This window comes from Dromiciops gliroides, chromosome 3, assembly GCF_019393635.1.
Source record: "Dromiciops gliroides isolate mDroGli1 chromosome 3, mDroGli1.pri, whole genome shotgun sequence".
Taxonomy (NCBI): domain Eukaryota; kingdom Metazoa; phylum Chordata; class Mammalia; order Microbiotheria; family Microbiotheriidae; genus Dromiciops; species Dromiciops gliroides.
Window position 1 is genome coordinate 619,296,222 of NC_057863.1, and position 27,027 is coordinate 619,323,248.

General features: G+C 42.5%; 1 protein-coding gene across 1 annotated transcript in view; it reads left to right on the top strand.

Annotated features, from left to right (window-relative positions):
- Positions 1–893: 893 nt before the first annotated feature.
- Positions 894–27,027, top strand: part of CASP9 (caspase 9) — a 31,686-nt gene continuing 5,552 nt past the window's right edge. The window contains exons 1-9 of the mRNA XM_043995727.1: positions 894–1,115; positions 9,496–9,709; positions 12,831–12,914; positions 17,288–17,334; positions 18,094–18,279; positions 19,617–19,706; positions 20,606–20,753; positions 22,903–23,073; positions 24,907–25,016. Of these exons, the coding sequence (XP_043851662.1) occupies positions 984–1,115; positions 9,496–9,709; positions 12,831–12,914; positions 17,288–17,334; positions 18,094–18,279; positions 19,617–19,706; positions 20,606–20,753; positions 22,903–23,073; positions 24,907–25,016 (1,182 nt within the window). The 5' untranslated portion in view covers positions 894–983. The remainder of the gene's footprint in view (positions 1,116–9,495; positions 9,710–12,830; positions 12,915–17,287; positions 17,335–18,093; positions 18,280–19,616; positions 19,707–20,605; positions 20,754–22,902; positions 23,074–24,906; positions 25,017–27,027) is intronic.

Sequence of the window (27,027 nt, forward strand, 5' to 3'; positions counted from 1 at the left end):
GAGAGAGAGGGAGGGAGAAAGAGGGGGGAAAGAGAGGGAGGGAGGGAAAGAGAGGGAAGGAGGGAGAGAGGAAGGGAGGATAACGGAGGGAGGGGGAGAGAGAGGGAGCAGGAAGGAGGGACGGGGAAGAGAGAGACGAAGGATAAGGAGAGAGGAGAGAGAAAAAGAGAATGGGGGAAAGAGTTTAAAAAGGGTGGGGAGGGATAAACGGGGGAGAGGGAAAAGGAGAGTTGGTGTGGGGCAAGGAGAGAAAGAGGAGAGAAAGGGAGGGCAGAAGAGGACGGGAGGGAGGAGAAGGACAGGGCGGGGCAACAGTCACGAAGGTTCTGCTGTTTTAATAACTTTTTTTTTTTTTTTTGCGGGGCAATGAGGGTTAAGTGACTTGCCCAGGGTCACACAGCTAGTAAGTGTCAAGTGTCTGAGGCTGGATTTGAACTCAGGTCCTCCTGAATCTAGGGCTGGTACTTTATCCACTGCGCCACCTAGCTGCCCCCTGTTTTAATGACTTTTTGAAAATTATTTGTTCTTTATTTCTCACCATTTACGAGATTTGATTTTTCACACCGTAATGTAAGTTCATTTCCTACATGTACTGTGTATGATGCTAAATTCAAACCAAAAATAGAGATTTTCCGAAGTCGTGACTCTCGGCCCATCCTGTTGGAGAGAGGAAGGGGTGAGGACGTGGGGGAAAGGGGCAGTAAAGGGGAGAGAGGGATCGAAGGGGAGGCGCAGCCGGGCTGGAGGAGGAGGTGGGCGACTGGGCGGGGGGCGGGTACAGAGGGCTCCCAGAAGAAGAGGTGAGAAAAGGGGAAGCGGGATGCTTCGGGAATCCTACAAAGGGGAGGCGGGGACTCGTGTCCGCTAGGGAGGAGCAGGGGTGTCCAGACGCCCCCAAGGCGGGGCCAGACCCGGAAGCAGGCGGGCTGGTGCCCGGCGTCAGCGGACTGACCCCCTAACCCTGGCCTTGCGAGGGGAGCACCATGGAGGAGGCTCATCGGGAGCTCTTCCAGCAGAACCGCCTGCGCCTGGTGAGGGAGCTGCAGGTGGAGCCGCTGTGGGACCTGATGCTGGACAGGGAGCTGTTCACTCGCGACATGATTGAGGACATCCAGGTGGGGAGGAGCTTTGGCTCCCCTTCCTAGGCTCCTCCAGGAAGCCTCGGAACTGAGGAGGAGCCTGGAACGGAGCATGTTGGGGCATAGAACTAAGAGCTGGGAGGGAGCCTGGAACACCGGATGTTGGGGCATAGAACCGAGGGCTATGAAGGAACTTGGAATATGGGGTGTTGGAACGCAAAATTGAGAGCAGGGAAGTACCCTGGAACCTGACATTTTGGAACACAGAATTCCGAGGACTTTAGAACCTAGAATATAATGGAATATGATGAGTTGAGAGGGACTTAGAACACAGAATTTCAGAGGTGGGAGGGACTTAGAACACAGACTGTCAGAACTGGGAGGGCCCTTAGAACACAGAATGATGCCTTTAGGGATTATGTAGTCTCGTGGTCCTTAAACTTTTTGGCCTCAGGGCCCCTTTACAGTCTTAAAAATTATCTAGGACTCCCTTAAGAGTTTTTATTTATGTGGGTTATATCTATTGATGTTTAATGTATTAGAAATTAAAACATCTTAGCATAATTATGACATTAGTTTTGATCTCATAGATCCCCGAAAGGCTCTCTGGGATCCCTAGACTTTAAGAACCACTAGTGTAGGGGCAGCTAGGTGGCGCAGTGGATAAAGCACCGGCCCTGGATTCAGGAGGACCTGAGTTCAAATGTGGCCTCAGACACTTGACACTTACTAGCTGTGTGACCCTGGGCAAGTCACTTAACCCCATTGCCCTGAAAAAAAAAAAAAAAGAACCACTGGTGTAGTCTAAGGCCCTCAGGTTACATAGGAGGAAACAGGTTTAGAGAGAGGAAGTGGTCTTTCTGAGGGAACACTGACTCCCAGTCCCCTGTCACACTGCCTTACTTCAGTCCTGTCCAACTTAGGTCTCCCAAGGCCTGGAATAGACACTTCCCATTTATTTTGTTCCTTTCCTGTCTCACCTCATTTCTCCTTTTCTCTCCTACTAGGACCCAGACTTCCTGGGTTCCTCATGACTCTTGGTGTTTAAGGCACTCTCCACAAAACTGTGTGGAGTAGGTAGTACAATTACTGATATTCCTATTTTATGGATAAGGAAAGAGACTTAGATGAAAAAGACACTTAGGATCCTAAGTTTGAGAGCTGAACTTATGATGTAGGAGGCAAAAAGGGGTTAATAGAAAAACCCAAGACCCAAGCTCTAATTCAGATATTAGCTCCAAAAGGGAGTCAGACCCCATTTAATGGATAACATACAAGTCAAAATGCTAGGTTCTTGTACCCACAGAAATCAGTGTCCATAACAGGAACAGAGAGAGCTAGGCCGTGGACACCTGACAAGTCTATAGAAATTCTAAAGAAAAATGATTATATTTTGAAACTAGCCATGGGAATCAGAAAGAGACATGCATAGAAAAGGCCAAATTTGTACCCAGATTCACCTTATGGTGTGTAAACCCCAAAACACACCTCCACTGAAAAAGATACCCGCTTCGGGGGTTGGTTTAGGACCCCAGGAATTCCAAATTAAGATAAACCCTCCCTGAAACACCCCTAGGTGGAGAATATTATAATGAGAAGGACAGGCCCTCCCCTGTACCTCCCCAAGGTGGAGATTATTATAATGAGACTGATAATCAATTTTTCCATACTATAAATATAACTGTCTTTTCTTTCATTATTGGAGAGAGACCTTTCCACTATTTTGGTTCTCTCCCTGTGGTCACCCACAGTATTGCAATAAAACTTGGGAAACTGAGTCACTGAGTCTTGTAATTCTTTTGGGACGACTCACAATCAGTTTGAGCCCTAATTCCAGTCCACATCACTTTGAGACAAAGCCCATCATTTAACAGACAAGGAAACTGAGACCCAGAGAAATAAAGACTTATTCAGAGGGCTGGAAGGTTAAAGCTGGGACTCTGATGCAGGCTTGAGGTTCACTGCTCTTTCCATTTGGCCATCCTGCCTTTCTTATGATTAAGGGTGTGTATATGAAAAAGCTTTCCCCAAATCAACCAAATGCAGTCCTTAGTATTCAAAAACATTTTTTCCCTCCAAAAATGTGGCTTTAACACTAACCAGTAAATAAACTCTTTTTTTTCCTTTTTTTTTTTTTTTGTGGTGCAATGAGAGTTAAGTGACTTGCCCAAGGTCACACAGCTTGTAAATGTCAAGTGTCTGAGAACAGATTTGAGCTCAGGTCCTCCTGAAATCAGGGCTGGTGCTTTATCCACCGAACCACTTAGCTGCTCCCCAGTAAATAAACTCTTAAAAATTTTTTTTGCACTTAGTAGTATTTTGTTTTTTCCCAACTACTTGTAAAGATAGTTTTCAACATTCATTTTTGTAAGATTTTGAGTTTTGAATTTTTTCAAATTTTTCCTCTTCCTTCCCGAGACAGCAAGCAATCTGATATATTACATATATACAATAATAGTAAACATAGTTCCATATTAGTCATGCTGTGAAAGAAGAATCATAACAAAAGGGAACAACCATGAAAAAGAAAAAACAAAAAAGTGAAAATAGTATGCCTCAATCTGCATTCAGATTCCATAGTTCTTTTTCCTGGATGTGGAGAGCATTTTCCCTCACGAGTATTTTGGAATAGTCTTGGATCACTGTATTGCTGAGAAGAGCTAAGTCTATCACAGTTGATCATAGCACAATGTTGCTGTTACTGTCTACAATATTCTCCTGGTTCTGCTCACTTCACTCAGCATCAGTTCATGTAAGTCTTTCCAGTTTTTTTTTTTCTGAAATCTTCCTGCTCATCATTTTTTAAGCACAATAGTATTCCATCACATTCATATACCACAACTTGTTCAGCCATTCCCAAATTGTTGGATATCTCCTTAATTTCTAATTCCTTGCCACCACAAAAAAGAGCAGCTATAAATATTTTTGTACATGTGGGTCCTTTTCCCATGATCTCTTTGGGATACAGACCTTGTAGTGGTATTGCTGGATCAAAGGGCATACAGTTTCATAACCCTTGGGTGTAGTTCTAAATTGCTCTCCAGAATGGTTGGATCAGTTTGCAACTCCACCAACAATGCATTAGTGTTCCGATTTTCCCGCATTTTCTCCAACATTTATCATTTTCCTTTTCTATTACACTTATCTGATAAGTGCGGTGATACCTCAGAGTTGTTTCAATTTGTATTTCTCTAATCAATAGTGATTTAGAGCATTTTTCATATGACTATAGATAGCTTTAATTTTTTAATCTGAAAACTGCCTGTTCATATCCTTTGACCATGTATCAATTGGGGAATGACTTGGTATTATTATAAATTTATAAGTTTTTTATATATTTGAGAGATGAGGCCTTTATCAGAAATACTGACTGTAAAAATTGTTTCCCAGCTTTCTGCCTTCCTTTTTTTTTTTTTTCAGGGCAGTGAGGGTTAAATGACTTGCCCAGGGTCACACAGCTAGTAAGTGTCAAGTGTCTGAGGCCGGATTTGAACTCAGGTCCTCCTGAATCCAGGGCCGGTACTTTATCCACAATGCTACCTAGTTTCCCCTCTGTTTTCCTTCTTATCTTGCTTGCATTGGTTTTGTTTGTGTAAAACCTTTTTAACTTAATGTAATCAAAATGAACCATTTTGCATTTCATAAATATTCTCTGTCTTGTTTGGTCATAAATTCTTCCCCTCTCCATAGATTTGGCAGGTAAACTATTAAGGAATAGGCTCTCCTAATTTGCCTATGGTATCACCTTTTATGTCTAGATCAGGTACCCATTTTGACCTTATCTTGGTATATGGTGTGAGATGTTGGTCTATGGCTAGTTTTTGCCATACTATTTTCCAGCTCTCCCAGCAGTTTTTGTCAAATAGTGAGTTCTTATCCCAGAAACTGGAGTCTTTGGGTTTGTCAAACAGTAGATTACAATAGTCCTTTATTACTATGTCTCCCGTGCCTGACCTATTCCACTGATCCACCACTCTATTTCTTAGTCAGTACTAAATAATTTTGATGACTGCTGCTTTATAATATAGTTCTAGATCTTGTAGGGCCAGGTCACCTTCCTGTGCATTTTTTCATTAGTTCCTTTCATATTCTTGACCTTTTGTTCTTCCAGATGAATTTTGTTATTATTTTTTCTAGCTCTATAAAATAACTTTTTGGTAGTTTGATTGTTATTGCACTGAATAAGTAAATTAATTTAGGTAGAGTTGTCATTTTTATTATGTTAGCTCGGCCTACCCATGAGCAATTATATTTTCCCGGTTTTTTAGATCTGACTTTATATTTGTGAAAAGTGTTTTGTAGCTGTGTTCATATAATTCCTGGGTTTGTCTTGGCAGGTAGACTCCCAAACATTTTATATTGTCTACAGTTATTTAAAATTTTCTTTTTGGTGAGGCAATTGGTGTTAAGTGACTTGCCCAAGGTCACACAGCTAGTAAGTGTTAAGTGTCTGAGGCTGGCTTTGAACTCAGGTCCTCCTGACTCCAGGGCCAGTGCTCTATCCACTGTGCCACCTAGCTGCCCCTACAGTTATTTTATTTTATTTTTTGTCAGGGCAATGAGGGTTAAGTGACTTGCCCAGGGTCACACAGCTTAGTAAGTTTCAAGTGTCTGAGGCTGGATTTGAACTTATGTCCTTCTGAATCGAGGGCCAGTGCTTTATCCACTGCACCACCTAGCTGCGCCCCCCCCCCACAGTTATTTAAAATGTAATTTCCCTTTCTATCTCTTCTTGCTGAGCTTTGTTGGTCATATATAGAATGCTGATGATTTATGTGTGTATATTTTATATCCTGCAACTTTGCTAAAGTTGCTTATTGTTTCAAGTAGTTTTTTAGTTACTTCTCTAGGATTCTCTAGTATACCATCATATCATCTGCAAAGAGTGATAGTTTTGTTTCCTTGTGCCTATTCTAATTCCTTCAGTTTCTTGTTCTTTTCTTATTGTTAAAGCTAACATTTCTAGTACAATATTGAATAGTAGTGGTAATAATGGGTATCCTTATTTCACCCCTAATCTTACTGGGAACGCTTCTAGCTTATCCCCATTACATCTCATGCTCGCTGATGGTTTTATATAGATAATAATTATCATTTTGAGGAAAACTCCATTTATTTCTATGTTCTTTAGTGTTTTTAACAGGAATAGATGCTGTATTTTGTCAAAAACTTTGTCAGAATTGACATAATCAGAGGATTTTGGTTAGTTTTGTTATTGATGTGATCAATTATGCTGATAGTTTTATTTATACTGAACCAGCCCTGCATTCCTGGTATAAATCCCACCTGGTCATAGTGTATTATCCTGGTGGTAAATTGCTGTAATATCTTTGCTAATATTTTATTTAACATTTTTGCATTAATATTAATTAGGGAAATTGGTCTGTAATTTTCTTTCTCTGTTTTGGCTCTTCCTGGTTTAGGTATCAGCACCATATTTGTGTCATAAAAGGAATTTGGTAGGACTCTTTCTTTGCCCATTTTTCCAAATAGCTTATTGTTAAGGGCTAAAATTCTAGCTAGTCTGTCTAAAATATCTAATGAGTGGTTGCCAATAAATTATAAGCTTTAGCAAGAGTTAGACTTTTAAGCGTTTATTAAGGAGAATAAGAATTTGATAAAGAGAGAGAGAAAGGCCTAGATTCCTATCTATTAAAGGGAAAGCACATTTTTAGCTCCCTTCTCTGCCAGAGTCCTCAGGAAAGAGCCAGACCGAGCGCCAGTCTCTTCCTTCCTCCTCCCACTAGCCCGCGTCACTTCCTGACGCCAAAGAAAAGACTCCTGGTCTTGCCCTCAAAGACCTTCGCTTCTTGGGCGAAACTCTTCTACAGTAAGTCTCCAGCAGGTGGCGTCATTCCAATCGTTACATTATATAGTATTAGACTTCATTGTTATTTAAATGTTTGGTAGAGTTTACTCATAAATCCATCTGGCCCTGGAGATTTTTTCTTTTTTCATAAATAAACTCTTCATGTGTATTTCCCTAAAGTTATTAATATCCCCATGCTCTTAGGTTGCTTTCTTATTTGTCATGTGACACCATGTGGTGGGAGATCACATGATTTGGGGCTGAAGGGGACCTTCAAAACCATCCAGTATAACCTGCTTATTTTACAGAGAGAGTAACTGAGGCGCAGAGAGGGAGAAAGGACACAGCTGGTATTCAAACTCCAAATAAAATGAATGCCCTTTCTACTGTACCAAGCTGTGTTGCTGTTGGGTGCAATTTGGAATTAGGAGAAACCTAGGGTTTGTTCCTGCCTCGGACATTAGTCTTGTGACAATTGGAAAGGAATTTAATCCCTTTGAACCTCTTTTTCCCCCTCTGATGTTTAACTGGTTGGATCCCAGTTACCCAGACTCACATCCTAGATTTCTCATACTTTCTTACATCCTCACTTCTGAACCAGTTGTCAAGAAGTATCCACCACTCTCAAGCTCCCTGATGTGACAGTTGACCTTCTGAAATCTTTCAGGGTTGTTTTCTTATATTTCACTGTGTTTATTTTGTGAATTATTCTCCTGACTCTGCTTACTTTGCTCATATAAGTCTTCCCCAGTCTCTGTGATTCATATAAATCAATATGTGCCATGGTGTAATAATATTCTATAACATTTGTATGTTTCATTCATTTATTACATTTATAATTTCTTCTTCTTCTTCTTTTTTTTTAGTGAGGCAATTGGGGTTAAGTGACTTGCCCAGGGTCACACAGCTAGCAAGTGTTAAGTGTCTGAGGCTGGATTTGAACTCAGGTCCTCTTGACTCCAGGGCCGGTGCTCTATCCACTGCACCACCTAGCTGCCCCACATTTATAATTTCTTAAACTGACCCCCAATTGATAGGCACTGGCTCCCCTTCTTGTTTCCTTCTTGTCTTTTTGATGTTATAAAATGCTGCTAGAAATAATTTTTGTGTATATGATACCTTTCCCTCTGTCTTGACTTCCTTGGGAAATAGTCCTGTTAGTGGTATTGCTGGGTCAAAGAGTGTGTATCATTAGTGACATTTCCCCGCATAATTCCAAATTGTTTTTCAGAATGGTTGGACCAATTTATAATTCCACTGATGATGCATTAATGTACTTGTTGTTCCACAGCCTCTGCAACGTTTATCACTAAATAGTAAAGGTCTTGTTATCTTTGCCAGTCTGATAGAGGTCAGGTAAAGCCTCAGAGTTGTTTTAATTTGCATTTTTCTTTTGAAAACTGTTCATTTCTAATGGCTACTTACAAATAATACTTTGACAAATCATTGCAGTTCTGTTAGTGGAGTTATGAACTGATCTGGAAAGCAATTTGGAACTATGCCCAAAGGGCCATTTTATATCTATTTATGTATCCATCCATCCATCCATCTATCTATCTATCATTTATCATCTCTCTTTAGCTATCTATCTACACACATATAAAATATGTGACATATATAATATACATAATATTTGAAAAGCTTTGTGTCTCAAAGAGATAAAAAAAGAAGGGAAGGGGCGGCTAGGTGGCACAGTGGATAAAGCACCGGCCCTGGATTCAGGAGTACCTGAGTTCAAATCCAGCCTCAGACACTTGACACTTACTAGCTGTGTGACCCTGGGCAAGTCACTTAACCCCCATTGCCCCGCAAAAAAAAAAAAAAAAAAGAAGGGAAAAGAACCTATTTGTACAAAAAATATTTATAGCAGCTCTTTTTGTGATGACTAAGAATTGGAACTTGAGGGAATGCCCATCAATTGGGGAATGGCTGAACAAGTTTTGGTGTATGAATGTAATGGAATACTATTGTGCTATAAGATATGATGAGCAGGCAGATTTCAGAAAAACCTGGAAAGACTTAAATGAACTGATGCTGAATGAAGTGAGCAGAACCAGGAGAACATGGTACACAGTAATAGCAACATTGTGTGATGATCAAGTGTGATAGACTTAGTTCTTCTCAGCAATACAACAATCCAAGAAAATTCCAAAGTACTCATGATGGAAAAAGCTATTTCCTTCCAGAGAAAGAACTGATGTTGTCTGATACTCACTGAAGCATACGAATTTTTCATTCTCTCTCTCCCTCCCTCCCTCTCTCTCTTTCTATGTCTTTCTTTCTTTCTGTTTTGTTCATGTCTTATTGAACACAGTGACTAATATGGAAATGTTTTACATGATTCTACACGTATAACCTATATGAGATTGCTTACCATCTCAGGGAGAGGAAAGGGGAAAGGGGGGAAGGATAGAATTTGGAACCCAAAACTTTAAAAAATATTAAAAATTGTTTTTTCATATAATTGGGGGAAAAGAAAATATTGCTAATATTTTTCTAACAATGTATACAGTTTACACAATTCTGGCAAGTTGGGAGAGGGACAAAAGATGTAACTCACCAGATAACTGTGGATAACATCTCCTTTCTATGCATTTTTCCACATAGAGGGCTGGTACTCGGAGAGACCAGGCTAGGCAGTTAATCACAGATATTCAGACACGAGGGAAGCGTGCCCTTCCTCTGTTCATCTCCTGCCTGGAAGACACCGGCCAATTGGCTCTAGCAGCTCTCCTCCGTGAAAGTAACACAACCCAGCAATTGGACCCTATTGATATCAAACCGGTTGAAATGATCACATCTGGGGCACCAAACAATACTTGTAAGTATTGAAACATGGGCTAGTACAACTAATGAATATCAGGGAGTACTAGTTTAGGACCCTGGGTTCCCTGAGAGTGCAGAGCACTGGACCTGGAGTTAGGAAGCCCTGAGTTCATATAGCTGTGTGATCCTGGGCAGTCACTTAACCTTGATCAACCTTAGTTTTCTTATCTTTAAATGGGGATGTTATCCAGAATTTAATATAATTTATATTCTTGATCTTGGGGTATAGAGAGGATGAATAGGATAACTATATAGACATTCAGCACTTTTAAGGTTATCTGTCTTTGTTTTGCTGCAAGTCTGAGGCACATTTAGGAAGTTAGGTTTTGAGCTTTCAGTGGTTTTACCAAATGTGTAGAATCATAAATGTTAAAAATTGGTGGGAACTTCAGAACCATCTAGTTTGACTTCCCTCATCTATGTTGTTGTCCTTATTTGTGCATCATACTCGGAGAGGACCATGACATTGGGAAGTGATGCTATGACTTAAATGAGGGAGGGCTTTGCAAAGTCACCAACCTCACTCTTTCCTCCAGAGCCTTCTGGGTTCAGTGGTAAGATATATATCAGAATGACTAGAGATGGCCCCAGATGTTTAAGGCAGTTGGGGTTAAGTGACTTTCCCAGGGTCACACAGCTAGTAAGTGTTGAAGTGAGATTTGAACTCAGCTCTTGCTTACTTCAGGGCCAGTGCTCTATCTACTTGGCCACCTAGCTCCCCTCATCCATGTTGTATGAATTTCATAGATCCACAGAATCTCAGGCATGTAGGTGGTGCAATAGATAGAGTACTGGGTTTGGAGTGCTGAGTTCAAATAGCTGTATGATGCTGGGCAAGTCACCTGACCTCTATTTGCCTCAATTTCCTCATCTGAAAAATAATAATAATAGTGCCTATCTCTCAGGGTTGTTGTGAGCATCCAATGAGATAGCAGTTGAAAAATACTGAGCACAATTCCAGCACACAGTAGGTACTATATAAATGCTTATTCCCCTTCATAGTAGGAAGGGACCTTATAGACCACATACTCTAACCTCTTTAAGAATGCCTTCTGCAGGGGCAGCTAGGTGGCGCAGTGGATAGAGCAGCAGCCCTGGATTCAGGAGGACCTGAGTTCAAATCCGGCCTCAGACATTTGACACTTACTAGCTGTGTGACCTTGGGCAAGTCACTTAACCCTCATTGCCCAACCAAAAAAAAGAATGCCTTCCGCAGGTACCTGCCAAGTAATTATCCAGCCTTTGCTCAAAGATCCTTGGTGAGAACTTCCTACCCCTTAAGGGAGTCCATTCTACTTTGGGACAGTTCTTATTATTAAAAAGTTCTAGATTAGAGCAAGCCTAGTCCCTCATCCATATGGCAACCCTTTAGAACCTTGAAGACAGGTGTGGTATCTCTCTTAAATCTTACCTTCTTCCGTCTAACCATCTCCCATTTCTTCACTTGACTATCCAATCCCCTCAGCATCCTTAAAGAATTAAGGGTTAGGGTGGCTAGGTGGCGCAGTGGATAAAGCACCAGCCCTGGATTCAGGAGTATCTGAGTTCAAATCCGGCCTCAGACACTTAACACTTAATTAGCTGTGTGACCCTGGGCAAGTCACTTAACCCCCATTGCCTCACTAAAAAAAAAAAAAGAATTAAGGGTTAGGGTAGTATCTTAGCACTGGGTCTTAGTACAGAGGAAGCACTTGTTATATGCTCATGGGCTTGTTGGCTAGTGTTCTTGAAGCCATAGTGGAATTTTTTAGGGACTCAAGAGAGTCACCATTTACCCATTTGGGTTTTTGAGGCTGGGGTCAGCATTATAGAGACAATAAGAGTGAAGCAAGTAGCTAAGCCAGCTAAGAGAGATTGCATGGTGGACAGTAGTCTGCCTCAAGCATGACAAGAGTCTCCTTATATACGGATTCTTAGGGTAGCATTCATAAGCTAAACATTATTCAAAGTAAAATTGTGTGGAATGAAGGAAAGAAAGACGCCTATTTATAAAACACAGGTGATTATACAAAAAGAATCATATACTTATTGGAGAAAAATGGGAGCTAGATAAGGGATAAAGGATTTATCATCTGAATATAGCTGGTCTCACTTAAAACAAAGAAACCTGTCCTGTCAGAATTAGAACCCAGGAGTTTAAGTTGGTGGTTTTCTGTCCTTTTCTCCCACATTTTACTTCCCCATTTGTTTAAGCTCTCAAGACTTGCTTTGAAATGCTGACAGGTTTTCATGTCAGGACAAGATTTAGAGTTGGGAGGGATCCTTTGATCCAACCCTTTCATCTTGCATCATTCTTGGGCTTTCTGCTTCATTCCCCCTTTCTCCTTCTCACTTACTATCCCCCATCCTCTTTATCCATTTATTTATTTTCTTGCTTAATTATTTAGTTTTATTGGTTCCTGACAAATCAGTGATTCCAGTACAGAGCACACTGACTCTCGTGTCGACCTGGGTTCACTCCTCTGATCTGACATCACTAGATCGGTGTCCTTAGATAAATCATTTTACCTCAGTGGCCTTAGTTTTATATTTTAAGGCAATTGGGGTGAAGTGACTTGCTAGTAAGTCTGAGGCTGTATTTGAACTCAGGTCTTCCTGACTCTGGGGTTGGTGCTCTATCCACTGTGCTACCTAGCTGCCCCCTCAGTTTTATCATTTGTAAAACAAGGTGGTTGATGCCCCCTGAGGTCCCCTTTTTTTTGGAAGGGCAGTGAGGGTTAAGTGACTTGCTCAGGGTCACACAGCAAGTAAGCGTCAAGTGTCTGAGGTCGGATTTGAACTTGGGTCCTCCTGAATCCCAGGCTGGTGCTTTATCCATTGTACCACCTAGCTGCTCCCCCATCCCCTGGTCTCTTTTCTTATGATCCTTTATCCTTTCATATACCACAGTGGTTTTCTTGGTGCAATGCTGCTTTGGGGTGTGGGGATGGGTGGGTAGACTGGGGAAAAGGTCTATATTTGCTTTTAAATTACATTTTCCTTTTTTTAGTATGAAATTAACAAACATGAATATTTCAATATGCAAAAAATGGGGGGGGGAACATAGATTGTCAATGAAACCTTGAATCTCAGAAATAAGGCTTTCTTCAGAAATGATTCAACTGCTTCTTTTACAGCTGGGAAGCTTCCCGTGAGACCACCGCTTCCAGGCTCCCATACCCACAAAAAAGAAGACCGAAGGGCATCAGACGTAGCACAGGGTATGTACAGCTCACTTCTCCCCTCTGCTCAGTATAACTTCCCTGTGCTGTTAGAATGTGTGCTCTTTTTTTTTTTTTTAAAGTTATCAAAAGCTAGTTATTCTGGATGAAAATCTTTTCTTACAGATGACATAGTTGCTGGCCTCCTCCTCTACCTCCTTCTAAAGTTGGCTTTGTTTTTACATCATTCCTGCCTTCCTGAGCCTGCCTGGTAATCCAAGAAAAACCATAATTAACAGCCTTCTTCACTCTCCCTGCATTTCCTGGGGGCACCTGGGAGGTAGCCCCTCATCCTGGCTTACTCACCTCTATGGAAGAACTCTGTACCCTTTTTTTTTTAAGTCAAAGTTGGCCAGAGATAATTTATTAATAAGCTTCCCTGTTTGGAGAGTGTTGCCTGTAGGCAGTGGCTCTTGCTACCTGGAGTTCCTGATCACTCAAATGATTTCCCCTTACATTTTATAATTGTCCTAAAACAGAAGACAGCATGCTGTAACAGAGTGAAACAAACTGCATAGTGTAAACTCAGCTTTTGGGGGGGTGAATTTAAATAGAATAATAATAATGTTAATGTTGGCTCATCCTTAGGAGAAATATCTTCCTGAACTCCTTTTTAACTATGGGCCTTTCAATCTGGTCAAAGGTGAACAAAGAGATTCTTCTCTAGATTGGAATAAACCAGAGGTTATCAAACTTTTTGGTCTCAGGACCCCTTTACCCTCTTAAAATTATTGAAGAGCATCACCCAAAGAGCTTTTATTGATGGGGGTTTGATCTCTCAAAATTTACCATATTAGAAATTAAAACAAATATTTGCTTATTAATACAGGTAAAAATAACAAAAAATACCCATTACATGTTTTCATAAATACATTTTAGTGAAAAATAACTATTTTTCAAAACAAAAAAAGTAGTGAGATGAATGCATTGCTTTCATTGCTTTTCAGAGTTTTTCAAACCTCTTCAATGTCTTGCCTTAATAGAAGACAGCTGGACTCTCAGATTTTTTTTTTTCTGCATTCAGCCTCTTGGGTTATGTTGTTTTCATTGGAGTATTTCAGGAAAATGTGGCCTCACACAGGCACAGGGAAAAGAGAGGAGGATTTTAAGAGGTAAATGACATCCTAGCATCATCAGGAAAAGAATTTGGACCTTGCAGACCTCCTCAAAGGGTGTTGGGCACCTCCATGGGCCACTGACTCCCTCTTTGAGTTAAACAGGTTAAACAGACACTCCCACCTTGAATTAGGGCCCCATAAATAAGTCTGAGCCTCTTAGTTTTAGAGAATCCAGTTCCCTTCCTGGAACTGAATAAATCATTTCAAGGAAGACTGACGAGGTCTTTGATCCAAGGACTCCTGGGACTCTGGCACAATATTGTTTCTTCACATTTCAGACCACAGCCGAGGCCTTGGCCTGTAAGATCTTTAGGAATAGGGATTGTTCCATTCTTTGCATTTGTACCCCCAGGGCCTGGCACTGTGCCCAGCTTAATAAATTCTTTTGATTTGTATATTGGTTTACCTCTCTCTGTTCCCTGCTCAGTTATGCCAGGGTCATTTTGTTGCTAGAACTGACCAGGGCCCTGAAGGAAGGATAGATGTATGTGTAAAAATGTATCTTGGTGTCCTGGAAAGAGTGCTGGGCTAGAAAGTAGATGAACTGGGTTCTAATTCTACCTTGGACATCCACTGGTGCCAGTGGAACCAGACTGAGAACTGTCAAATGAGACAGGAGAGATTTTACTAACAAATAAGGGAAGACATAATTAGATTTTTCTGAACACTCTTCAAGCTGCACAAAGCATGAGAAACATTTTAATAGGCTTCTGGTTGATTATGACTCTATCATCAAGGAAAAGCTCTATTCTGAACTATTTTGAGAGTTTGGGGGCATTACATTGGAACAAAGAAGAGAACCAGTTCCCCAAATATTTTTTTTTGGTGAGGCAATTGGGGTTAAGTGACTTGCCCAGGGTCACACAGCTAGTAAGTATTAAGTGTCTAAGGCCAGATTTGAACTCAGGTCCTCCTGAATCCAGGGCCGGTGCTCTATTCACTGCACCACCTAGCTGCCCCTAGTTCCCCAAATATTGTACTTCAGAACCTAGCACATTAAAGATGTTTTTTGTTCTCACTTCAGTTCCTACTTCATATCATTCACAAGGCAAGAAAAAAACAAATAGTTTCAAACATCTGTAGTCATGCAAAACAAATTCTGGCATTGGCAGTGTCCAAAAATCTGTGCCTTAACCTGCCTTTTAATTCCATAGGGTCTCCTTCAGGAGGTGGGTGGTGTGTTTTCTCAGGAGTCCTCTGAAATTTTAGTTGGTCATTGCATTGATAAATCTTTCAGATTGATTATCTTTATGATATGGCTGTTATTGTAGAAATTAATCTCCTGGTTCTGCTTGCTTCACTTTGCATCAGTTCATACAATTCTTCCCAGGCTTTTCTGAAACCATCCACATTGTCATTTTTTATAGCACAATAGGATTCCATCACATCCTTATACCATACTTGTTCAACCATTGTTCAATTGATGGAGACCTCCCCACTTTCCATCCCCAACAAAAAGCTGCTTTTAACATCATTCTTTGATCTCTTTGGGGCACAGCATCACATTATTTTTAATTGGTTTTTTTTTTTTTTGGTGAGGCAATTGGGGTTAAGTGACTTGCCCAGGGTCACACAGCTAGTAAGTGTTAAGTGTCTGAGGCCGGATTTGAACTCAGGTCCTCCTGACTCCAGGGCCAGTGCTCTATCCACTGTGCCACCTAGCTGCCCCTCAGCATCACATTATTAAAAATTTTAGTGATATCTTTTTTAAAAAAACTTCTCCTTTATTTCCAAATGTATTCCTCTGCATTCTCCTACTTGGTAATTGTGACTTCTAACAAAAATTTACCACTTCTTAAAAGAAAGGAAGTGAAGGACGGGCACCTGGAGTCAATGTCAGCCATTGTGGGTTTCAATAGAACTGAAATTGTCTTTCCCTGCTGCCTTCATTTACATGGAGGTCTTGTAATAGGCCATTATGCCTATTGTTCATTTAGTTCTGTTTTCTTTGCCTTTTATCTATTCATATAGACCTTCCCAAGTTTCTCTGAATTCCTCATCTGCACTATTTCATGTTGTTGTTCACTCGGTTTTCAGTCGTGTCTGGCTCTTCATGACCCCGTTTGGGGTTTTCCTGGCAAAGATACTGGAGTGGTTTGTCATTTCCTCCTCCAGCTCATTCCTTTCTTTTTTTTTTTTTTTTGGCGGGGCAATGAAGGTTAAGTGACTTGCCCAGGGTCACACAGCTAGTAAGTATAGCTCATTTATTTCTTATGACACAGTGATATTTCATTATATTCCTAGACCATGAATTTGTTCAGTGACCACATCTTTAGTATTGTGCTCACTCTGGCACAGCAAGTTTTAAGAAGGATAACAGATCCAGTGAAGGGCAGCCAGGGTGACGGGGAGGTGGTGATGTATATGATGACTGTGTTCAAGTATTTGAAGGGCTATGCTGCTTGAGACAGAGGAGAGATGTTACATTTGGTCTCTGAGTGCAGAACTGGGAGGGGTAGTTATATGTGCAAAGTGATAAATACATAGCACCTACAATGTGTTGGGCATTGTGACAAGCCCTGGGTGTGTCAAGATAATGAAATGTGATAGGTGAGATTTAGCAGATACTCAGGAATCCCACCTGGAGATTAAACTGTTTGAATGGATTACTGACTGACTTCTAGCTGGTACTTAAGGGTACTTAACGAATTTGAATGACACTAGCCAATCAGCTTGAAGAACCTCCCATTTCTGGGAGGGGACTGGCTTGGCTGCGAGAGATTGGCGTGGCGGCAGAGGACTTCAGAAGTGGGAGTTAAGGAAAGCTAGGATGGCCAGGTTGTAGCAATTCTGTTCTCAATCTTTCTCTTTCTTTTACTGTCTTTCAATAAACCCTTAAAAAACCTAAGCTCGTTTATTTTAGTCAGTTTCCCTCCAAAACTGAGGGGGACAGATTAGAACCCACATTTAGAATTTTAAATTACACATGGGGATACATAGAAAGGCATACATATGCGGTAATGAATTCAGTCTAATGGGGGGGGAACAACATGCAAACAACTATGTACAAACAAGCTGTAAACAGGAGAAACTGGATTGGGGGATGCTTTTTTTTTCCAGTTTCAGGTTAGAGGGGACAGCCCCTAGGGTTCTTTCCTGCTTGGAGATTCTGTGGTTCTGGATTTGTTGGATTTATTTCCAGCTTCTTTCTCTTTCAAAGGGTCCTCCTGGGAATATGTTAGTGCATAAGGGATTATTCTTTCTATTCATGTTCTCTTTGTTCATGGGTACTGTTTTCTTTGATGCCTCACCCAGGTGCTGTGGGCCCCACAGAGACCAAAAGTAGGAGAAACACTGGTATGGTGAGTCTTCATTAAGTATTAGCCCCTTCCCCTTTGTGTTCCTCATCAACATTGTACCAATCCCTACCCACAGACATTTCCCCTTAGGGCTAATGAAAAGGCAGCCAACTTACTCTAAGATGACATTATTATTATTATTATCATGATCATCATGTAAAATTATATTGATGTCTTTCACTCTTCCATCCCTCTTTTCTTAAATATGTCCTCTGTCCCACCCCTCCCTTGAGAGGCATCCCTTATAATAAAAAATAAAGGGGGGAAGCTAGGTGGCGCAGTGGATAGAGCATCGGCCCTGGATTCAGGAGGAACTGAGTTCAAATTTGGCCTCAGACACTTGACACATACTAGCTGTGTGACCCTGGGCAAGTCACTTAACCTTCATTGCCCTGAAAAAAAAAATAGAAAAAAAATTAGCACAGTTGACCAGTGTTCCATGCACATGGTCCCCCACCTTTACAAAGAAAGGATTGAGGTGCATTTACACCTTTCCTCTTGGGGACTAACCTGGGTCATTATAATTAGTGTTAAGTTTTAAAAATTTAATTTTAAATTTAAAGTTAATTTACTTTTTTATATTAGCTCTTTTTGTTGTTATTGTTTACATCGTCATAGTCCTGGTTCTGCTTGCTTTATCCTGTATCAGTTCATGTAATTCTTCCTATAGCAGCCCTGATTGGTTAGAATGACCCATCCCAAGGCATGTTTTCTCTTTGGGGAGCCCCAGACAGGCTCAGGTTTACCTTTCATCTCTTCCAGGCTGGACAGGTGTATCCTCTAAACTCAGACCCATGCGGCTACTGCCTCATCATCAACAATGTGGACTTCCATGCTTCCTCGGGCCTCTCTGTCCGTACAGGCTCCAACATCGACTGTGAAAAGATGGAGAAACGCTTCCAATCGCTGCATTTCGCCGTGGAGGTCGAGTGGAATCTGAGTGCAAGGGTAATGTCCTTGGAGGGTGAGAGGCAGGGCCTGATCAGGGCGGCTAACCCACATAATTTCTCATTGACTGTTATTCTCTCTAGCCAAGGTCAGACACACAAAATCCAGCAAAGGCTGAAGGACTGGAATGACTGTCTAGGATAAGGACCCTGGTCCAATGAGAAGAGAGACTGTGTGTTTTATTTTTCTGTCACCTCCATAGTAGGAACTAGCTGCAAGTAAGCCTGGGAGTAATGGATAGAGGCCCTGGGCTTGGAGTCAGGAAGACCTAAGTCCAAATTCTGGCTCTGCCCATCAGAGACCTTGTCTTCCTGAATTCATGCTGGGCTCAGAGGCCACCTCTTCTGCAAAATCTTCCTTTAGGAAGGGTTGGGGGTAGCTAGGTGGCTCAGTAGATAAAGCACTGGCCCTGAATTCAAATCTGGCTTCAGACACTTGACACTTACAAGCTGTGTGACCCTGGGCAAGTCACTTAACCTTCATTGCCCAGCAAAATTAAATTAAATTAAAAAACAAAAGGAAGAGAGTAGGGAAATCAGGGAAGGAGTTAATAAATGTTTGCTGAATTAAACCAGATGCATCCCCACAAACTGTTTCCAGACATCATGCCCTGCTGGTGTTTAAAAATGATGACAACAAACTAAGTGTCAGCCATGGTGCTGGATTTACAAAGAGAAAAGTGAAACAGTCCCCTCACCTCAAAGAGCTTACATTCCAATGGGGAAGATAAAAGGTACTTGAATAGGTATATAAAAGATGTATACACCTGCAAAAAAGTAACCAACCTTGAAGGAGGGCACTGGTATCTGGTGGGCGGTGGTGGTAGTTGGGTAGAGAAAGCCTCATGATGGAGGGGGTACTTGAGCTGAGTCTTGAAGGAAGCCACATATTGCAGGAATGGGACAGTGTGATGAGAGGGCATTCCAGGTATGGGGGGGCATCCTGTGCAATGACCTGGTGATGGGAGATGGTAGTGTGCACAGAACCCCAAGTGGGCCCAGAAGAGCAGAGAGGAATAATCTCTCATTAGACTGGAGAAGTTGTGAGGAATGAAATGCCAACCAGGGCACTCTACCGAGGGTGCAAGCAGTTCTTCAGGTGCCATGTTGAAGGCTTCCATCAGATCCACATAGGTCCTAGCAGGGGTGGGCATAGTTCCGATGGCCAGTGGGCTTCACTCACAGTTTTGTTCTCTCTCCAAATTCCTGTCCTTGTTCCTGGTCCCACTCTGGGTTGTTTTGGATTATTCCTCCTGACAGCTGGGCCTGGGGGTCATTCGGGGGGATGTCTGAGGTAGCCCAGGGCCTTTTGACTTACAGGGGCCTTCTTGTCCACAGGAAATGGGAGCCACCTTGCAGAGGCTGGCCGCAAGGGACCACAGCGCCATGGACTGCTGTGCAGTGGTCATCCTGTCTCACGGCTGTCAGGTAAAAACACTCCTCTGGGGGCAGCTAGGTGGCACAGTGGATAAAGCACCGGCCCTGGAGTCAGGAGTACCTGAGTTCAAATCCGGCCTCAGACACTTAATACTTACTAGCTGTGTGACCCTGGGCAAGTCACTTAACCCCAATTACCTCACTAAAAAAACCAAAACAAACAAACAAACAAAAACACTCCTTCCCCAAAGTTCCCCAATAAGGGGGAGCCCCGGCAGCCCCCCACTTCATGGCCCAGCTCCAGTTGATAGGAAGTTCTTCCTGACGACCTTTCACCCACTCTTTCCATCCACACTCCCCCCATGCTGTCAGAGGAGGGCTGAAGTATGTGGTGGGGTCACTTCCCCTGTGGGGCCCCAGTTGTCTCATTTGTAAAACAGAGGCCTGGGCTGGATGGCATGCAAGGCCCCTTCCAGCTCCAGGCCTGTGCCCCTGGAGCTCTTCCCCTTGGAGAGGGCTTCACCTCCTACAGGGAGAGCAGGTAGCCTCCCCCATGGGCACAGCACAAGTCCACATCCCTGCCCCTGGCAGACAGCACTGCTCCTGAGCTACAGAGGAGAGGTTCCCCTTCTGGGAGCCCCTGACAGGGCACAAGAGTCCTGGCCCCTTGTGGGCTGAGTGCCAAGAACTCTTGTTCTCTCAGAGGCAGCTCAGCCTTTGAGGAGAGGGCACCCTACCCGGAGCCAGGAGACCTGGGTTCAGATCCTGTCTTAGCCCCTTGTAAGCCCTTGTGACCACAGGCAAGACATTTAACCTCTCAGAACCTCTGTTTCCCCACCTATAAACAGGGGCAGTAGTCCCTCATAGCGTCACTGTGGGAAAGTGCTTTGGAAACCATAAAGCTCCGTAGAAGGAGGAGTGAGGTGTTGTTTTTGTCATTGCTTCCTCAGGCCAGTCATATCCAGTTTCCCGGAGCCATCCACGGCACAGATGGAGCCTCTATCTCAGTGGAGAGGATTGTGAACCTCTTCAGTGGGTCCAGATGCCCCAGCTTGGGAGGGAAGCCCAAGCTTTTCTTTATCCAGGCCTGTGGTGGGGGTAAGCACTCCTCCCATCTCCCTGCTCTTATCTTCCAGGACCAGGGGCATCATAAGCATCCAGCCCCAGGAAGAGGCATCAACAGATCCTCTCTCTCCTTCCTCTCACATCAACTCAGCAGGCATTTCCCTTGAACACAGCATTCGAACCTTTCAACCACCCACTCCCTCTTTTAGAAATACTGAGAAGGCATTTTTAATAGTATGCGTGTCTGAAGGCTTTGGAGTAATGGGAAAGCAAAACCGCATCAGTCTTCCTTTAAATAACGTGCTGTTCTTTAGCCTTTCCCGATTAGCTGAGGGAAGCTCTTTTGTCTGAAGTAATCAGGGAGGTGACATGACATGATGATGATGATGGCTAGTATCCCATAAGGTGCTTTGAAATTTGCAACTACAGCTTGGTCCTCACAATAACCCCATGAGGGAACTGCTATTATTTTCCCCATCTTTCAGATTGGGAAACTGAGGGTGAGAGAAGTGAAAGCACTTGTCCTAGTTGGGAAAGTGTCAGAGACCAGCTTTGGACTCTGGTCTTCCTAATTCCAAGTTAAGAGCTCTCTCCAGGGCACCACATTGCTAGATGACTTTAATCTAGATTGACCCACCTAAAAGCAGGAGGCTGTCTCCTGAGTGTCCCAAAGGGATTAGGATCATTAATAATGCACCTAAGAGAACGAAGAATTCTCTGATTATTTCAGGTAGCGAAGTATCAGTCACGTTCACTTGAGACCAGCTGGAGAGAAAAGTTGAAGGGAGTAATGAAAGGGATTGAATGGTTTTAGGAAAAATGATAATGCAAGGATGGGTCAGAGGTTAAGTGACTGTTACTCCATTTGATAAAGCAAAAAATGAACTTCTCCCTAAACCCTGGACCCTTGCTCAGTGGAGACTCTGAAATATAGTATATATTTAAAAAAATTATTTATAGTATATTTTTACAGTATATATCTTTTTAAAATTTTATTTATTTTTTTGCAGGACAGTGAGGGTTAAGTGACTTGCCCAGGGTCACACAGCTAGTAAGCGTCAAGTGTCTGAGGCTGGATTTGAACTCAGGTCCTCCTGGATCCAGGGCTGGTGCTTTATCCACTATGCCACCTAGCTGCCTTGAAATATGCTTTTAAAAAAGAATTCTATGAAATTGGGACATCATGATACTGGAGTTAGAGAGATGTTCAAAGATCCAAGGGGACTTTTATTAGTTTGGGCATTTTTCTCTCTTAAATATAAAAACGTTTATATTTAGAATGGAAGGAAGGAAGCAATCATTTATTAAGTGCCTAGTATGTGTGAGGCTTATTTCATTCTTGCAACAACTCTGGGAGGTAGATGCTATTTTTATGCCCATTTTATAGTTGAGGAAATTGAGTCTGACAGTGGTAAAGTGACTTGCCCAGAATCACCCAGCTAAGTAAGTAAGTGTCTGAAGCAGGATTTGAACTCACAATTTCCTGACTCTATGCCCAGTGCTCTATCCACTTGCTTTCAAGCTGCCTCTAAATTGTTCACCTGGTTCTGCTCTCTTCACTTTGCATTCGTTCATACAAACCTTTCCAGTTTTCTCTGAAACCATCCCCTTCATCACTTCTTACAACACAATAGTATTCCTTCTCCTGCACATGCCCTAACTAGTTCAGCCATTCCCCAGTTGATGTGCACCTCTCAATTTCTAATTCCTTGCTACCTTGATGCTCCTTTTTTTTTTTTTTGGTGAGGCAATTGGGGTTAAGTGACCTGCCCAGTGTCACACAGCCAGTAAATGTTAAGTGTCTGAGGCAGGATTTGAACTCAGGTCCTCCTGACTCCAGGGCCAGTGCTCTATCCACTGTGCCACCTAGCTGCCCCCAATACTCCTTTTCAGAGGAACATCGAAGCTATGGGTGTGCTAGAGTCAGCTGGAATTGGCTCCCAAGCACAGATGGCTAAATTTTCAGCATGAGTATTTATTTGACAAATGCTACATTTTAGGGCTTGATTCATTGTTTTTTTGATGGCTTACAGCTAAGAAAGTGGTGGAGAAAACAGATTAAGCTTCAAAGTATGTCATGGGCACACATTCTTTTTCTCAGGGAGTTGGTGTTTAAACATTACCAACGTGCCACTGCCTGCTGCTGACTTTTCATGATGCTATTTCTTCTTGCTTCCTGCAGATCAGAGAGACCGTGGATTCCAGATGTCTTTTGATACCCCTGAGGCCAAGTCTCCTTACAGCAACCCCGAGACAGATGCCAACCCTTTTCAAAAAAGCTTCGATCAGCCAGATGCTGTGGCCAGCTTACCGACACCCAGTGACATCTTGGTGTCCTATTCCACCTTTCCTGGTGAGAGAGCATTAGAAGAAATCTCCCTCTTCCCTTGTCTCTTTCCAACTGGACTTGAGGAAAGAGCTTAGACTATCAGAGTAGGAAGGGACCGTAGAGGTGTTTACTGCACTCAGACAACCAATCAATAATCATTTATTTCAGTCAGTCATATTTCAATCGGGTCTGACTCTTTGTGACCCCATTTGGGGTTTTCTTGGCAGAGATACTGGAGTGGTTTGCCATTTCCTTCTTCAACTCATTTTACAGATGAGGAAACTGAGGCAAATGGGGTTAAGTGACTTGCTCAGGGTTATACAGCTAGTAAGTGTCTGAGGCTGGATTTGAACTCAGGTCCTCCTGACTCCAGGCCCAATACTTTATCCACTGTGCCACCTAGCTGCCTCGTTTATTAAGTGCTTACTATGTGCCAGGTACTGTTCTAAGTGTTGAGGATATGAGTAGGAAAAAGAAAGACAATCCTTGCCCTTAGAATCTAATGGGGGAACACAACACACAAAAGTAAAGTGAAGAAACAAGTACCAATGGGTGCGAGTGGGAGAAAGTAACTGTGCTCAGGGGCTGATGGAGAAATCCAAAGGAGTGCAGCTGGGTAGGGGATGAAGAGACAGCTCGCCTGGGTGTCCTCCTTTAGTGGAGGTTTGGGGAGGAGCTCCTGGTTCCACCCTCCAATCAGAGGGGCAGAAGGTAATGAGGATGCTGCTGAGGTGTAAGTGCCAAGGCTGATGGATCTCACAGGACAAGGAGGTTCTTGATGAACGGGGGCTTGATGGGAGAATTCCTAAAGAGGACAGCTGGACGGGAGAGGAAGAATAAAAGTAACCTCAGCTCAGTTTTCCATAACATTTTAAGGTCTGCAAAGTGCTTCCTTCTCATTCACCCTGAGAGGTAAAGATCACAGTTATGACTGATAAAGAAACTGAGGTTCAGAGAGGTGAGTGGCCTGTGGCCACTCAGCTAGTAAGAGATCAAAGCCCTCATCTCCAAAAGGCAAATTTCTCCTTCTCTGCACTGTCACATAATGTGCAGCACAGATCCTTTCCATAACAGCCTCTCCTGAGAAGTGATCATCCGGTTTCTACTCGAATGATGGGGAGCTCACTACCACTATTCATTTTGTTCATAAACAGCTCTGACAGAGCTTTGCCAGAAGTCCCTCCTTAGGGGGCTTAGGTGGTGTAGTGGATAAAGCACCGGCCCTGGATTCAGGAGGACCTGAGTTCAAATCCGGCCTCAGACACTTGACACTTACTAGCTGTGTGACCCTGAGCAAGTCACTTAACCCCAATTGCCTCACCAAAAAAAAAAGAAGTCCCTTCTTAAACTGTGCCCAAATGTCCCTCTGTGTAACTTCCAGCCATTGGGCCTAGTCCTCCCTTCTGAGATCAAGCTGGAACAAAGCTGATCACCTTGGGAGCAGACTGGTCTGGGACAAGGAGGAAGCCCTTGGGCTGGTCCTCTGAGCTCTTGAGCTTCAGAGTGGGAAGGTGATACTCAGAGATTTGCTGAGTTAAAGTCAAAACTTCGGATACCACAGACAGACATAATTGTAATGAGGTTGGGGCAGCCAGGGTCCTGTTCCAGGGCACCAAATTTAGAGGGCACTCATAATAATTTAGTTATCCATCAGGAAAGAAACAACAGTACTTAGTCCCAACTTTAGCAAGAGTAATGACTTAAAATAGGAAACCACCAGATACTGAGTTTGAATAAGGTCTCTTGCCTCCATTCCCCTACATCTGTTTGATCCCAGCTGAAGGCATGTTTTGTACTGCTAGCCTGGGCTTCCTAGGTACAGTCCAGATAATGCAGCCTGTTCATTTTTCTCCTAAGGTTTTGTCTCCTGGAGAGATAAGGCGCATGGTTCATGGTACATAGAGACCCTGGATAGAGTCTTGGAGGTGTGGGCGGATTCTGAAGATTTACTGAGTATTCTTCTCATGGTAATGTCTGATTTTCTCTGGGTTTCATGGGTGGGGGCTTGAGGGAGAGGAGAATCCTGCGATGATGGCCTAAAGCAGAGGTGTCAAACTCAAATAGAAACTGATCCCTTAATTTGCAGTTAAAAAGCTGCAAATTAAGGCCACTCTGGGAGTTTTGCTGCTGAATTTGATACTTTAGGATTAGATTGATAGTTTCTTGGGGACTCCATGGAGCAGTGCTTGGCAACTTTTAATCTTATTGAATAGAATTTTATTTTCCAAAATATATGTAAAAACAAATTTTAACATCAATTAAAAAAATTGTGTTCTGACTTCTCTTCCTCCTCCATTCCCACCCCCCACCCACTAGAACTCAAGCATTTCAAAATAAGTTATACATGAGTAGTCATGAAAAACATTCCCACATTAGCTAGGTTGTGAGAGAAAATAGTCAAAAAACCCCCAAAACTTCAGATTGAGGAATTGTCAAAGAGGAAAAAAAAAGTGTTTCCATCTGTTTTCAGATACTATCACTTCTTTCTCTGTAGATGGGTTGCCATTTTCATAAGTCCTTCAGGGTTATATTGGATCATTGCCTTGCTGAAAATAACCTCATGCTTCGCAGCAGATCATCTTACACTATTGCTGTTACTTTGTATACAGTACATTTCACTCTGCTTCAGTTCATGTAGGTCTTTCCAGGTTTTTCTGATAGTATCCTGTTCATCATAACCTGTATAAAGTACCTTAAACTTGACAAAGAATTTTCTTCATATTAGCCCAGCAAAGTAGGTACCATACATTTTGCCATTATAATCAATCATCATAACTATTTCCCTCCATTCTATTCCCTTCCCATGATATTTACTCTATTTTCTATCTTCTTTTACCCTATTCCTCCTCAAAAGTGTTTTACTTCTGACTGTCCCCTCCCCTACTCTGCACTCCCTTTTTTTCACCCTTCCTTCCTTATCCTCTTCCCCTCATACTTTCCTGTAGGGTTAAATAGACTACTCCTCCCAATTGAGTGTAAATGTTATTCCCTCCATGAGCCCACTCTGATGAGTTTAAGGTCTTTGAGCTAATTCTGTGTTCTAAATTTTCTTCCTCCCTTCCTCCTCAATCCTCCCTATGAAATCAAGCAATTCAATATGTCATACTTGTGCAGTTATGCAGAACATCTTCACTTTCCTTGAAAGTGTTTTGCTTTTTATGCTGTCTCCCCCAATCTGCCCTTCTCTCCTTTCCTTCTCCCCCCACTCTTATCTCCCTCCCCTCCCTCAGGGCAAAAATATATTACTATACCTAGTTCAGTATGTATTTTAGTCCTTCTTTGAGCCAATTCTGATGATATTAAGGTTCACTCACTCCCCTATTCCTTCCCCCTCTTCGCCTCCCCTCCATAAGCTTTTTTCTTGTTTCCTTCATGTGAATAACCTCTCCCCAGACCATCTCTCCCCTTCCCCCTCCCCCAGTCTATTTCTCCCATACCTCAACCCTATTTTGAAGACGTCATCATGAGTTAGTTAGGTGGCACAGTGGACAATGCACCAGTCCTGGATCCAGTAGGCCCCAAGCCCAAATCCGGCCCCAGACATAAGATACCCCACCCTGTCTGCCCCACAAAGAACAAAGCATAAATGCTTTACAAATATCATCCCTTCATATTCAGTTCAGACCTGTATCCTCTGTGAATTCCTTACTGAGATAGTTCTTATGAGTTCAAAGTATTATCTTTCCATGTAGGAATATAAACAGTTTGATCTTTTAATATCCCTCATGAAGTCTTTTTCCTGTTTACCTTTTTATGCTTCTCCAGGGTCTTGTATTTGAAAGTCAAATTTTCTATTCAGTTCAGGTCTTTTCATAACAAATGCCTAAAAGTCTTCTTTCTCATTGAAATTCCATTTTTTCCTCTGAAAGATGATGATTAGTTTTGCTGGGTACATGATTTTTGGCTGTAGTCCCAGTTCCTTTGCCCTCTGGAATATCATATTCCATGCCTTCTGGTCCTTTAATGTAGAATCTGCTA